General features: G+C 30.6%; 1 protein-coding gene across 6 annotated transcripts; it reads left to right on the forward strand.

The window, feature by feature from the left end:
• The first annotated feature begins 11167 nt into the window (after positions 1–11167).
• LOC106379445 (protein ASYMMETRIC LEAVES 2) lies at positions 11168–13988 on the forward strand. Of its 6 annotated transcripts, none has more exons than XM_022701612.2 (3): positions 11168–11547; positions 12807–12911; positions 13122–13988. In XM_022701612.2, the coding sequence occupies exon 3, from the start codon at positions 13130–13132 to the stop codon at positions 13736–13738; it is 609 nt and encodes a 202-aa protein (XP_022557333.1). In that variant the 5' UTR covers positions 11168–11547; positions 12807–12911; positions 13122–13129; the 3' UTR covers positions 13739–13988. The 6 variants fall into 6 exon arrangements, with proteins under 6 accessions (XP_022557333.1, XP_013674847.1, XP_013674850.1 ...); XM_013819393.3 differs by lacking the exon at positions 11168–11547 and adding an exon at positions 11601–12025; XM_013819396.3 differs by lacking the exon at positions 11168–11547 and adding an exon at positions 12007–12025 and having other exon boundaries at positions 12826–12911.
• The last annotated feature ends 1512 nt before the right edge of the window (positions 13989–15500 follow it).

Here is a 15500-nt window from a genome sequence, read left to right on the forward strand (position 1 = left end):
TTGTATTTTCAAAAAAAACAACTATATTACATTTAATGGCTATATTTATTTTTTATATCTAAATATACTAAAATATGACTTTTGTTTGCTTTATATAAGGTACATAAAACTAATAGAAATTAATCTATTAATTAATTTAATAAATACAACAGTAAATTGTTTAACTTAGATACTTTACCATGATTAAATGTGAATAAATTGATAATTTAGAAACTTAAATTATTTTTTACACCATTTTGGTTAAAATTTGGGAAGTTGCCACTAATACCACATTCATAATAACATTTTTCATGTTTACACTAATCACTTTTATCATCATTTTTAATAAAGAGTAAAAGACATTTATATCCTTACGGTTAACTAATATAGATTTAGGGTTTAGAGTTGAGTGGTGGAGTAGGGTTTTTGGAATGTGAAATTTAGGATTCTAATAAATATATAAATAAATACTTGAAAAAATAACAAATTTAAAAAAAAAAATTGTTTCAAACATAATTTTCGATTTTCAAAAAGAAATTTTGAAAAAAAATTCAAAAGAAATTATTTCAAAAAAAATTATAAAAATATCGAATTTGAAAAATTATATTTCGAAAACATAAAAAAATTAATTTTAATTTTTTAATTTAAATAATGATTTATTATATATATATATATAATAAGGGTATAAGAGTCTTTTGTCACTTAATGAATAAGGTATTTTTGAAAAAGTTCTTTTAGTGGTGGTAAAGATGAAAAGTGGTAAACATAAAATTTCCCCAAATTTCAAACATTCTATCTAAATTTGATAACTTGATTAATAATATCTTGATTTTATAGTTGATAAGATACTTTTCTAACTAATTTTTAATATATATATATATATATATATATATATATATATATATATATATATATATATATATATATATATATATATATATATATATAATTCTATGTTTTCTATCTATGAAAATATTGTTGTATTTGTAAATTTATATTATTAGTCTACTTCTATTAATGCTAATGATGATATATGATATTATTCTCAGACATTTACCAAAAATAACTAACATAAACAAAATTTTATGTACTTTAAGTTTGATGTCATGTCATATTTTTTAGAAGTTATGTCATTTTTTGTGAGAATAATTCTGATGATTACATATAATCAAATCACTTTTCAAATAATATTTAGCATGTTTTTAATAATTTCTAGCTGTAAAAATATTTTTATATTTGGAAATATAATAGTAGTTTACTTTTATTAATGTTAATAATGATATATGAGTTATTACTGTATTTTAGAAAAATCTACCAAAAACAATTTATATTAATGAAATTATCCATGTCACGATTAGTTTGATGTCATAGGCTATGCCATCTTCTTTTGTGAGAATGAACGTGGTGATGACACATAATCAAATTAATTCTTAAATAATATCTGGAAAATATATATTTCTATATGCATTACATATGTGTAATATGCACAAACATATCACATAGGGTATTTTTTTTAGAAAACAACTATAATATATAGATTCACATTCTTCTCATGATGAACCACGGTTCACAAGTCTGATAACACTATGATTGCTCGTCATGATTGAAAACCTCTGAGATAAGTCTTTATAACACAATGAACCTTTGAAGTAGAAGAACCAGTAATAATAATATCATCTACGTAAACTAAAATGAAAAGTGTAGCAGGTTTATCATTGCGATAGAAGAGTGATGCATCTATTTTCTGATCTAAGTTCTTAACACACAATAAAATGAGTACATTTATGATGGTGTTGGATCTCGTTAGAGGGTCCAGTCCACAAAAGCTCAGAAGAGAAGCATATTTAAAGACTTGAGAAAACAGAAAACCATAGACGCTCTCGGGAAATGTATTGGGCTGTTAACTTTGTGAGAAGCCCATTATCCGAGCTAAATGTTGGGTCGTAATTGTTAGATAAATTAAGTCTATGAAAATTGTTTTTGGTAGATTTTTCTAATGCTTCCATTTCATCTGACGGATTCCCGATGAAATACAATCCATCAAAACTTGTATGGAATTCCCGACTAATTCTCGTCGAATGTCCATCCGGTGGAAATTTCCCCACAAATTACCGACCAAATTATATACTTATTAAGTAGTTGTTATATACAACACAAAAGTTCGCAATGAATTTTCAACGGAATATATAACCGTTATATAGTTGTTTTAAAAAGTCAAAATTTTTGGCAATCTCCCTTCAGTTGTGACCAAGCCAAATCTTCCATATGTCGTTTCATGAAGTTCATCAGCACCATCCAACAAACTGAAGGCTATTGTTGGAGATGGGTTTGTACAGCTTGGCCCAATAACAATGATAAGCTCATTGGATAAAAGCCCAGCAGCCGACTTCCGGGTAAAGAATAATCCTTTCTCCAGTTGAAGAAACCCTCTGACAACACACTATGGGACGGTTCAGCATACATAGGGAGCCTAGGCGTGGTGCCGAACATAGATGTCACCAACCGGTCGATGACTAAATGAACTTCTATATATAATAATGACCTACGGTTCGTAATCCGGGAGGAGATGCAAGAAAATGTCTATTAAAAGAAAGCAAATTTCTTTTATAGGGTAACCAGAAGCAAAGAGATCTCAGACACAAGACACGACATGACAACCAATTTCTAAGTCTTCGGATGACCTGTATATTCTCTCGTCTTGTACTTATGCTTCATTATAAACAGAATCTTTGATCCCCTCTTTCGTTGCAACAAATTGGTTTTATGTTGTAAGTTACAACTAGATCTTGATCCGCACGGTCGTGTAGGTTTTAATACTAAAATATTTTAAAGTATACAATAAAATATATTAATAAATTACTATAATTTGGTGTTATATATTATCTAATTTTATAATAGTATTTGTGTGGCGTATAATATTATTATTATAAAATTTATAAATTTTATATTTTTAACAAAATTTATTTTGAAAAAAATATTAAGTAACAACACTTATTTACAAAATTTTTTATTTCTAAATTTGAAATATATGTAGAAATTAAAACAGCTCTATCAGTGAATTCTAAGATGGGTGCTTACAATAAAAAAAATGAAAAATACTATAAACACGAAAGAGAGTGAACACAAACTTTTGTGGGTGTTTTTCAAAACCAACCCATATTTTCAAGTCAAATCCAAAACCAACCCTTTTTTTTTTGTCCATACTATTCATCAATAAAATTTCCATACTATCCTTATGTTTTTGAATTATTCACAAAATTGCCATTTTTATTTATTTTTTTATTAATTTCGAAATTAACAAAAAATCAAATACACCCTAACCATTTCTTCTTATTTACAAAAATGCCATCATCATCAATTTTTCCAACCACCATGAACCACCATTTTTGAGCTCTAAAGCTCTAGAATTCAATTTTCAACCACTTTTTTTTCTCATTATAACCCAAAAAACTTCATTTTCTCTCATCTCCTCTACATTTCCATCTAAAAAACTCTCATAACTATCATTTTCATAATCACAAACTTCATATTTTCGAGTTTCTTCATTAGTGAATCGTTAAAGATGCTTCTTTTTGCTCATATTTGGAGTTTGGACGGTTGAAAAGGTTGGAAACAAGCTTTACACATGAAAAATGTAACTATTTACATGGTTTTCGTTCTTTTTCAGATCTGTGTCGCGACGGTAGACTGTTTTGTATGTCTACGCCTCCGTGGAGACTTACGATGCAGTCTATTTGTCAACGCACGGGTTAGTTTTGCAATTGAGCAGACAAATTTTTTTTCTAACGCAGACTTCCCCAGTAGTCTCCGTCTTTACCTTTGACAACAAAAATAAAACTTTCGGTAGACTTACTAAGACGTCTACCTAAAAGAGGTTAGTTTTTCATTTGACCGAACTTTTGACTTTTCAAAATAGACTTCAACGGAAGTCTACAAAATGTAGACTGCCAACAAAGTCTATAAAAGGTCAGTTTTGCATTTGACCAAAACTTTGACTTCGTGGAATAGGTTAGTTTTGTGTTTGACCAAAAAGTTTAAAAAGCAATCAAAAATTTATTAAATTGTAGACTTCATATGCAGTCTTCTTATCTTAAAAAAAAAATGTAGACTGCGTATAAAGTCTACTTTTTTATTTTGGTCAAATGCAAAACCAACCCGTCGGATTTGAGAGTAGACTTCACAAGAAGTCTACACACCCGTAGACGTTCATTTTAATCTACTGATTTGAAGTCAAACTTGGTCAATTGCAAAACTAACCTCTTTCAAAAAAATTCAAACATGTAGACTGCATATGAAGTCTAGTTCTGAAAGTCAAATCTTGGATGAATTCTGGTCAATTGCAAAAAGTAACCTTTTTAAATTGTAGACTGAAATGAAAGTCTACATGTACAAAATTACAACTTTTATTCAACTATAGAAAGCAACCCGTAAAATGGTCAATTGCAAAAACCAACCCAAAGAGTAGACCTATTTGACAGTCTACGTCTGTAAACTGAAAAGAACGTCAACATCTTCAGAGACTAAATATTAAGTCTTCATAGAAAAATCTATAAAAATGTGAATTTGTGTATTATTCATTAAATTTTTTCTAGTTTTTTTGTTTGACAGTGTGTGTTAGTTAATCCTAATGGGTTTGAGTGATTTTGAAAATAATTTTTTTTTTATAATTATGAAGGTATAATTCATTTGATTTGACAATGTTGTTAGCTAATAATTGTAGACGTATTTCTAAGTCTTCGTTTATAGTTTTGCTAGTAAGGCTGAGCTTGTTTCAAAGCTGAAGTCGGTGACTGTGGAATATAATTTTACATTTTCAGCATATAAGACAACAAAAACTCTGTATGTGGCTAAGTGTCGTGTTCAAGGATGTGGTTGGAAACTTAGAGCGAGTGTGAAGTATGGGCCAAAGACATTTTGGGTGACAAAATATTCGAAAAAGATGAAGAATCGGAAAGGTTGAAGAATGTTCCTTGTGCATGATGGCTGTACACATGGTAAACTTCTTGAAATGACACAAGAAGATTATGATCTGGACAACAAAATTGAGAAGATGGTGCTAACCTATTCCTTACCAAACATCATTTAAAACAAATGACTCCGAATAGGAATATACTCCTCTTATGCCTGTCACGAATAATCGACAAGTACGGAACTTGATCGAGTTATCTAAGACACACTTTGTACGCCTTTGTGTATCAAGCCTGCGCCAATACACTAAAAAAATTTGGATTGACTATATGTTAAATAATAAGTGTAGACGTTTTTGTAAATCTACAAATGTAGACTGCAGTTGAAGTCTACGTCGTAAATTCTATTAAAAGTGTATTTGTGTATTATTCATCATATTTTTTCATGATTTAATTATTTTACAGTGTATGTTAGTAAAATTTTAATGGTCTTGGATGAATTTCACAATTTAATGTGTTATAATTATACACTTGATACTTATTGCAAATTGTTTTGATTAGTATTATTCTTGAAAATTTTTGGGAAAATTTTGTATAGATTTTCTTCTTCTCACATGTGTGTTAGTTATTATTTTAGCTTATGGTGGTTTTACTTGTTTGGTTGGTTAGATCTTGTGAAAAAATTGATATCTAACAAAAAATTAATAATATCATACAAGTGAAAACAACTAAAAATGAATACAATGTTTATAGATTATGCATTAAAAAATTATTTAAAAATTAATATTTTATTATGAAAGTTATTACAGAGCAATATATTAAAAAGTATTCTTGAGTATGTTTGATTTTTCATAATCTTGATGCTTCAAATAAAGTCTTGGAAAAAGTACCTGCCAAATAAGATAGAGTTATGAGAAAAACATAAGATAAAAAATAAAATCATATTTTAGTAGACTTTTTATTAAGTCTACGTAAAGTTATTGTTTAGTAGACTTTAGTTGAAGTCTACACTAATGGAAAATTTTCATATTTAAAAGTGTGCATTTAGAAAATTTGAAAATACTTTGTTCTGGAAAATATTTCAAAAATGGTTTTTTGTCATCCTTGTAACAAAGCAAAAAGATAATGTATGAATCTATAAATTTAGTTCATTATAAACACAAAATATCTTATAATGAATATATGGAAAGCTTACATTTTTGGGAAGATGATTTGAAAATATTGGAAGAGAATACCTGCAAAATAAAATAAAATTTTAAAAAATAAGATAAAAATTAAAATCATATTTGAGTAAACTTCTAATGAAATTTGCTTAAAATTCAAGGCTAGTAGACTTCATTTGAAGTCTACCAGCCGTAAGTTTTAAGTAGATTTCAAATGAAGTCTACTCTATCAAAAAAAATAGATCTGAAAAATAATACATTAAAAATATGAAATAAGTTTAAATCTAAAAAACTTTTAAAAATATGATTTAATAGACAAAATAGTTATAAATTAAAGACATATTAATATGAATTTTAATATGTAACTTTATTTGAATATAAATACTAGAACACATATTTTAAATCTATAGATGTAAACCTTACATTTCTAGGAGGAGAAGAGAACAACTATGGAAGAAAATACCTGCAAAATAAGATAAAATTATTAAAAAACATAGAAAAAAAATTAAAGTCATATTTTTGTAGACTTCCAATGAAGTCTGCTTAAACTTTATGGTTTAGTAAACTTCATATGAAGTCTGCAAGCTTTAGTAAACTTCTTTAGAAGTCTACACTGTCTGATAATTTTCAGATCTGAAAAAATCTATATATTTTGAAATGTGAAAATAATTTTAAATCTGAAAATACTTTACATAATATAATTTATAAGGTAAACTAGTAGCAAATTAATGTAGAGAGCTTGATCTATAAATTTATTTGAATATAAACATGTAAATACATATTTAAAATCTATTAATCTAAAACTTACATTTTTAGAGGAGATGATGAAATCCATGAGTGATAATACCTACCAAAAAAAGATAATATTGTGAGAAATAAACATAAAATACACATTTAAAATCTATAGATCTAAAACTTACATTTTTTAAAGGAGAAGATGAAAACCATGAATCATAATATCTAAAATGACAAGATAATATTGTGAGAAAGACTTGAGAAAATTTTAGAGAGAAAGAAGATAATGAGAGAGATTTAGAAACAATTGAGAGAATTTTAGAGAGAAGAGAGAAAGTTTTAGAGAGAAGGGAGAGAGTTTTAAGAACTTGTGCAGCCACTTTAGAGAGAGATTGAATAAATTTTGTTTATATAGGGAGACAAAAATGTAACTAGGTTAAAATTTACGATACTGTAGACTTCGTTTGAAGTCTACTAAAATTAAAATTTTGGAGTAGATCTTACTATAACATAGTAGACCTTTTTGGAAGTCTACTATAATAATTTAATTATTGTTGTTTATTCTTTATTATTTTAATAATTTTAATATATGATTTATTAAATTTATTTCTTTATTTTTTAATAGTTATAGTATATGATTTCACTTTTTTATTCTTAAGGAACTTAACTTAGTTTAAATATAATGATTTTTTGTAAAACAAATTGAAAAATATAGACTGAAAAAGACGTCTTCAGATAAATAGACTTTATTGTAGGTCTACGAAACCCTAAACCACAAATATCAAACCCTAAATGTTTTGCTTGATAATCAAAAAGTCTCATTTATACAAAATATAAACTACTAAACATTAATATGCAGATTTAAGTTAATAAAACAAAAAAAAAACAAAATCTAAAATCTAACCCTATGAAATCAACTACTAAAAGACATAACATGTTAGAACCTTTTGTTTCTAAACTATGAACATAGTCTAGCACATGATAACCAAATTAGTATATATTCTTCAAAATTGTTCGATTATATGAAATTTTAATTTATTTACTTCATATTATCCATTATATTGATGATTAATTAAAAATATCACAATAATTATTTTTATACATTTTCAAAATTAAATTAGTAGACCAAATTAGAGTGTAGACTACAAAACAAGTCTATAAAGTAGACTTCGTAGGAAGTCTATATATATGTAGACTTCTTTTATTACGTGTAGACTTCCAAAGGATAGAAACGTAAAATATATTTATGTTTTTTGTTTGGTCATAAGGGTGAAATAGTACTTTCACTACTCCTTTAGGTTGGTTTTGCATTTGACTGAAAGTGGGGTACACTTTTACATTTGACTTGAATATTTGGGTTGGTTTTAGCAAATGTCCCAACTTTTGTTCACTTTCTTAGAATAAGATGGTTTGAAGTCTCAGACAATACATAGCATAGTAAGTTTCATTTTATAGTCTTGTAAATTTATTTTAGGCTTATAAGTTTTTGTAAATGCTTATTATTTTTGCCTTGATCAATAAATTTCATATTTAATCCAAAAAAAAAGTTCTTAAACTTTTTTTTTTTGATAACTTTGGTGTGATCCCAAACGCTTTCCAGACCTAATGACTAATTACCAAGAGACCCATAAAAATCTGGATTTTCTTGCCACTTAAGACGTCTATGGGTAGCCAAGGAGAATCGAACCCAGAACGAAAGCTCCAGCTGGAACCCCTTTACCACTTGCTTAAAAGTTCTCAAACTAGATCTCTTAATAACTTATTAAGAACCCCAAATAATAGATATCATTTAACTACTTTTCAACTGATTTAAAAAAAAGTTAGTCATTTAATTATAATATTAACATTATTCAGGGTTCTAAACTGATAATGTTGCTATTATGTTATGGGTGCACAAAGGGGCCTTTACCATCTTAACCAACAATGATTTAACTATTTCATTCACAAAATTGCTAAATATTAGTAATATTATGGGTGCACCGTGCACGTGACCCCATAATGTGTAACCTGGCTACGCCCTGGCTGTAATCGATTTCCTCCTTCGACATCTTGTGATCGCATCATGTTCCTTGGTTATGGTGTCGTCCCTCAACCACGTACACGCTCGTCCACTAGTTGATCACATACCAAGGCTTCCACTCTTTTGAACCATAATTTTCCTTCTGAACAGTTTAAGCCAACAATTGATTACTCATACATAATGCATGTGTTAACCTTTTAGTTCTCGTTAGTAACCCGAAGAATTTATCGTTTTTAGTAGCTTCTGTGATATGGGTAATTCACATTTTAGTTGAAACTCTGTTTAATTTAATTAACTGTATATTTGCTTAAAAGCTTCGTTCATCAAACAAACTAACACGTCACCATGAATACTCTGAAAGGGGATGTTAATTCGTAAGACTAGTCAAAAAGTAGATCCATTAACTGTTCCTTTCCAGTGTAACTATTCTTAGAAGTATTCGATTTTACTATTTTAGTCTTTCATACTGATACTTGAATGTTCAGGCAACGTTTTCAAAATTGGAGATGGTTAAACTTTGTTATCACTAAACTTATAATATACAGCTAAAGCCTTGCAAGGAATGTAGGCCCCAAAATGTGGAGAAAATTTTAATATAAATCCAAGCTAGTTTTATAAGGATACGCAATGTATATACAATATAATATAAAACAAATATGAAAATGATAGAAGCCAAACATACTTATTATAAATATCAAATTGGAGATGAGGCTTGTTACCATCCATATGGTGTGAATTCTATGATTTTTGGACCCATTAATTTTAAGCGAGGGAAGAAGACAAAAAACATGAAGACATGAAACTGTTCCCTTTAAAAATTAATAAATAAAAATTCAATAAAAAGGAATGGTTGTCGTTCGAAAATGGGTACGAGTAAATAGTGTTGCAGAACTCTGCACCAACAGTAATTACAACAATGCAATATACAACCACGACCCACTTGCTTCTATTCATTTTCATTCATGTTCTCTCTCTGAATTGACCACGGTAAAATGTTATAAGATGATAAAACCATTTCTTCTCTTTGCACGTTTATTAGTTAGGTTAGGTCGTACGTAAAAGTCATGACCTATTTTGGTGTAATCGCAGAGACCAACTAAATTTCAGTTAAGATTAGTTTTAAACGACCACCTAAACCGTTTTGCTAGGGATAGCTAATCGAGTGTATAAGTTTTGCATAGCTTAACTTTGAACCAAGATTTTCAAGAGAAGTTGTGTTAAAAGAAAGTTTGAAATCTTGACACTTTCTTAGACAAAATTTTAGTACATAAGGTACAACTACAAATTTAATGAAAGTGGTTGTAGAGTGTGTATAAGTTAGTTACATTGGTTGAGGATTCAGATAACCAAAGGTTATTACGAACACAGACACCACTAAAGTTACTATGGAATATGTTAAATGAGTTTAAATAATACTAGGAATTAGAAATGTTGTTATAAGAAAGCACACATGTATGAGTTTCTTATAACTAAAGATGATCAATTTTTAAATATGCAACAATCCGTAAATCAATATTCATACTCTTTAATTAACAGGAAGAGTGTTACAAAAAAAAAAAAAAAAAAAAAAAAAAAAAAAATTAACAGGAAGAACAAGTAAAAGAGGACCTACTAGACTATACGATAACTTAATTGAGTAAATTGGTTCGTGTGTCTTGAGATGTTCTTGAATGTGTCCTCAATTATTAACATCGAAATGACTAAAACCTAACGCATCTAAAAAACGGTGCCTCTGTCCCCAACCCGAACTCATCATATTGATTCATGTTTTTCTTATATAAGAAACCTTTCTTATAAGAAAAAAAAACCCTAACTAATTTTTAATTAATGTAGAGGTTGATTACCCTACTCAGAAATTTCTTAATTGATTAAGAGAATTTTAATAAGTACTGAAGAATTTGATATTGTTGGGTTATACTATCTCCGTTCCTAAAAAATAGATTTTTTTAATATTTTCACACATATTAAGAAAACACATTAAACTAACGTAATAAATGTATCGTTTTCTATAATTTTCAATTTTTAATAACTTTTAACCAATAATAATTCATTAAAGTCAATGAATTTTCTTGAAGTTTGCAATTTTTTCATACAAAAAAAAATACATTTTTCTGAAACAATTTTTTTTCTTCTAAAAAGTCTATCATTAAAGAACGGATGAAGTATATGCTAAACTCCGCAACAAAGAAAGTTTTTGAATATCAAAATCGATATAATTACCATAATATATATAAACACAATGGTCTTGGCCTGGGCCTAATTTCTTGTAGACGAAATTTATATATATAGAGAAAGTATATAGTAGATATAGATATAGATATAGATATTAGATATAGAAGAAAGAAAGAGTCCGGGATTACTTAGTCTCTCTCTCTCTCTTTCTATATATCGACACACCATAAAAGTTGTTCTTTCTCTCCGTTTCCTTAGCCTCTGCATCTGGGCGATTTTCTCTCTCTATCTCCCTACACCTTTGGGAGAGTAGTACTGATCCTAAAAACCCCCATCATCTTTCTATGCGTTCCTCTTTTCTTTCACTTATTTTCTTTTCTTATTTTTCTTTTAAGTTTGCGCAAAACTAGCGAGTCCAAATAATAAAACACTTGCATGAGCCTAATTTAATATTAAAAATTAGATAAAGAGAAAGAGAGAGAAGATAAGAAAGAAGGTGACAGTAGATTCCTACTGATTTTTATGTTAACAAACATGGAAAAATGGGTTTGACCGAAGAAACTTAAGGGTGGTAAATTTTAGTACCAACTTTTCTACGCTATCATTCATTTACTCTTTTCTGTATATTTGATTTTTGTCAACCGTATCATATAATATATCGTATTATAGTTTTAGAGTATAATAATAGTAATAACAAAATGCTTCGCTACTGTATGTAAATCCCTAGACAAAAAGAATAAGAATAAAAAGAGCAAAGTTCTTCATCCCAAGATCAATCAGGAGAGTCAGACTCAGACCCCATCTCATTTCCCATCTCTCCTTTTCACATTTATTTCCTTTTTTCTTTTTACTTCTATTTTTATATGTGTGAAATTGAAAGTAAATACTATTAGTATAATGGGTCCACGGGTTCATCCCAAGATCCCCTCTTCCTTTTTTTTTGAACACCAAATCCCCTCTTCCTCTCTTCTCTTTTTTTTTAGAAACTCTCAACTTCTTCACATGGAAATCAATTCCCTCTAGTACTACTAAATCCTATTACTATTAAGGTATGTTTATAGTTATTTATTACTAGTATATAAATGTTTTTAAAATAAACATCATTAATTAGTAATAGTCGTATCATATTTATGAGCGTATTTTTATTACAGAATAATATTATATTTAATTGAGTAAAAATATAGTAAAATTTAAGCACAAGATGAGCTTTGCCCATCGAGAGCCTCAAAACCCCCAAAAGTCTCTTCTAGCTTCACGAGATCCAATCTCTTGCTTTTTAGTTATTAATTACATCTTCTTCCTTCTCTTCTCTATTTGCCCTCTCTCTCACACCTACCTATCTAAGCAACACAAAGAACACCATTGATCTCATCTATTTTATTCCTTATATTTCCTCGGTTCATCCTTAAGCATTTCATCTATAAGGTACATAATTAAAATTTCTTTCCCTCTTTCGTTGTTCATTTATAGACATCATAACTTTCTCAGGTTATCTCTAGACTTGAAACTTTTAGAGGTCTAGTTTCCAAAATTTGACTAGCAATCATATAGCTACAAGTCACTCTATATATACGCATAGCTTAGGTCTTTACGACATGATTTTTTATTTCCTCCAAGTATGTAGTATATTTGATGCAAACCTTTTTCTTTGACTTTATAAAAGCACCTTAATGTTTCTCATCTGTTCCCCTATTTGTTTTAAACAGTTTGACAAGAAGGTTCAAGTGCATATAAAAAATATATACATGCTTACATGTGTATTTGTACATAAAAAAATTGCTACTAATATCTTTAATGCTATTAATTACAAAGTTTCCTCTCATTTTACAGTTTGTTTTCCAAATAGCAGCTAAGCGAAAGCAGAGAAGATCTCCATTTACTTTCCCTCCAGAGAAACAGAATCCTTATTAAAAGAGGAGTCTAATTTATTCGCAGGTAAGCCTTCTTATTCTAGAGATTTCAACATCTCCAAATATATTTCTCTGTCACGTATTTCATATTAGTTTCATTACAAAAACAAAAAAAAAACTCAAAAATCTTCAATCTTATCTTTTCACAAATGATACATAAGTTCTTCCTCCAATAAGAAAAAAAAAAACAGAAACCCTAGCTAGCTTTTTCAATTTTAATGGCGGCTTTGTGTAGGAAGAAAAATGGCATCTTCATCAACAAACTCACCATGCGCAGCCTGCAAATTCCTCCGTAGAAAATGCCAACCGGAGTGTGTATTCGCTCCATATTTCCCACCTGACCAACCACAAAAATTCGCAAACGTTCACAAAGTCTTTGGAGCAAGCAACGTCACGAAGCTCCTCAACGAGCTTCACCCTTCGCAACGTGAAGACGCAGTGAACTCTTTAGCTTATGAAGCCGACATGCGTCTTCGTGATCCAGTCTACGGCTGCGTCGGAGTCATCTCTCTCCTCCAACATCAGCTTCGCCAGCTTCAGATCGATCTCAGCTGCGCCAAATCTGAGCTTTCCAAGTACCAAAGCCTCGGTATACTCGCCGCCACCCATCAGAGCCTTGGAATCAACTTACTCGCAGGCGCCAACGCAGATGGATCGACGACGGCCACAGTGAGAGACCATCATTATCATCACCACCAGTTTTTCCCTAGAGAGCAGATGTTTGGTGGGTTAGATGTTCCTACCGGTAACAACTACGACGGAGGGATTCTTGCGATTGGACAGATCAGTCAGTTTCAGCAGCCGAGAGCAGCCGCTGGAGATGATGGTCGCCGTACTGTTGATCCGTCTTGAGATTTTAGGGTTTTGGGCGGTTCATCGTCGTTGATCCTGGCTTGATCATTGCTGATGAATTATGGTTTCAGATAATATATTAATGTGGAAGGAAAACAAAATTAATATTTTTAATCGAACGGTCCAGTCCGTCTCTCTTGATGACATTTGTTTCAGTTATTATTATTATTATTACTTTTGCTAAGATATATGATGATACTGTCACGTTTGTATTTCTTTTAATTATATGGCAACGGTTTTCGTTTTTGTTTTTCGCATTTTTTTTTGTCAACTTATCATTTATCAACAAGGTAGTACATGATTTGTAATCACAAGGGTTTCAACCACACTTACAACACAAAGTGATATAGTATTACCTTAGAACACATATATAGATCCTACCTAACCAATCTTTACTTTGTTGCAGTTCTACCCGATGATAACAAACTTTCCCCATGACCCGAAAAGAGTTGTCTCTTAAACCACCTAAATTTGATCACTCTAAATGAAAACATTAAAACATAACTAACTAGACCAAATCAAAATTATACATTTAAACTCCAGCATTAGTCACCAATGGTCACTAGCTCAGCTTACGAACCAAAGCATCTTCACCAAAATGGTGCAAGTCCTAGCATGACTATCGTTACTGTGCTCTCAAACGCCTCGCTACAAAGGCGGAAAGACGAAAGCAGGTCCACACTGAGTAAAACCAGGCTCCGCAGCAAGCGAAACGTAGCCGAAACATCAATTAAAGCTTCAAATGTTGTCAGCTCCTACCACCACAGAAGATGAAGAACCACCTCCAGTGCTGGGAAGTAGAGAACCACCATGTACCTACTACAAAGTTCATCCCACCGGTTGACAAGTCCAGCAAGATGAGATCTCTATGACGCACCTTACCCCAAAAACCAGAGGTCAAGAACATTTTCCACCGCCGAATCACCACTCTTCCGTTGGCTCACCGTTGAGGGTAGATCCAGACCGGATAAGGACCCTCACTGAGCCATGCGCCGTCACCGTTAAGAGATCACCCGAGATCAATAAAACGGGAAAATTAGATCTGGCATTGTACTTCAACCCTAAAAGCCGACCTCTTCTGCATCCACCGCAACCTAGACTCACCGCTCCTCCAAACTGCCGGTAAACGTCTCCTCTGGCTTTAAAAGTTTCTGGTGAAGCACCAAATGATTCAGAAACAACTTACATATCGAATAAGGTAAAAATATGAGGATAAGGCAAAGAAAAAAAATATGAAGGATGTAGAGAAGGTGATTCCAGCACCGGCAAGAGCCCGCCCAGAGGAAGGGACACAATTCCAGGATGTGATTTTCTTGTGGAGAAGACTTTTAGAGAGAAAGAATTAGAGAGCAAAGTAAGGCAGCAACGGTTTTTGTTTGTTCTCTTAGTTTATCTCATATAGTATAGTACTTACAAATATGTTGATTCTAATAGGATCCTACGTATCTTCTGCTGGATCTATATTATTAAAAAGATTTTTAACGTTAAAACTCTTCGACTATGTCTTGGGTAAAAACCCACATCTTGAGGATCGACCAGAGTCCATATGACCTATAAATTCCATGTCTTCGATGTTATATTGATGAGAGAATCCACTGTAAGGTCCGGGTAACGATTGTGCTGATTTTTATTTGCTGGTCTTGGACGAGTGGATGGAAGCCAGGGATCAATTCCATACGGAGATATAAGATTCTGATCCCACTCTTTTGATTAGTCATTTGCTAACCAGAGATCTAACAGAGACAATACTACACTAACCTTA

The sequence above is a fragment of the Brassica napus genome, chromosome A2 (assembly GCF_020379485.1).
Source record: "Brassica napus cultivar Da-Ae chromosome A2, Da-Ae, whole genome shotgun sequence".
NCBI lineage: Eukaryota > Viridiplantae > Streptophyta > Magnoliopsida > Brassicales > Brassicaceae > Brassica > Brassica napus.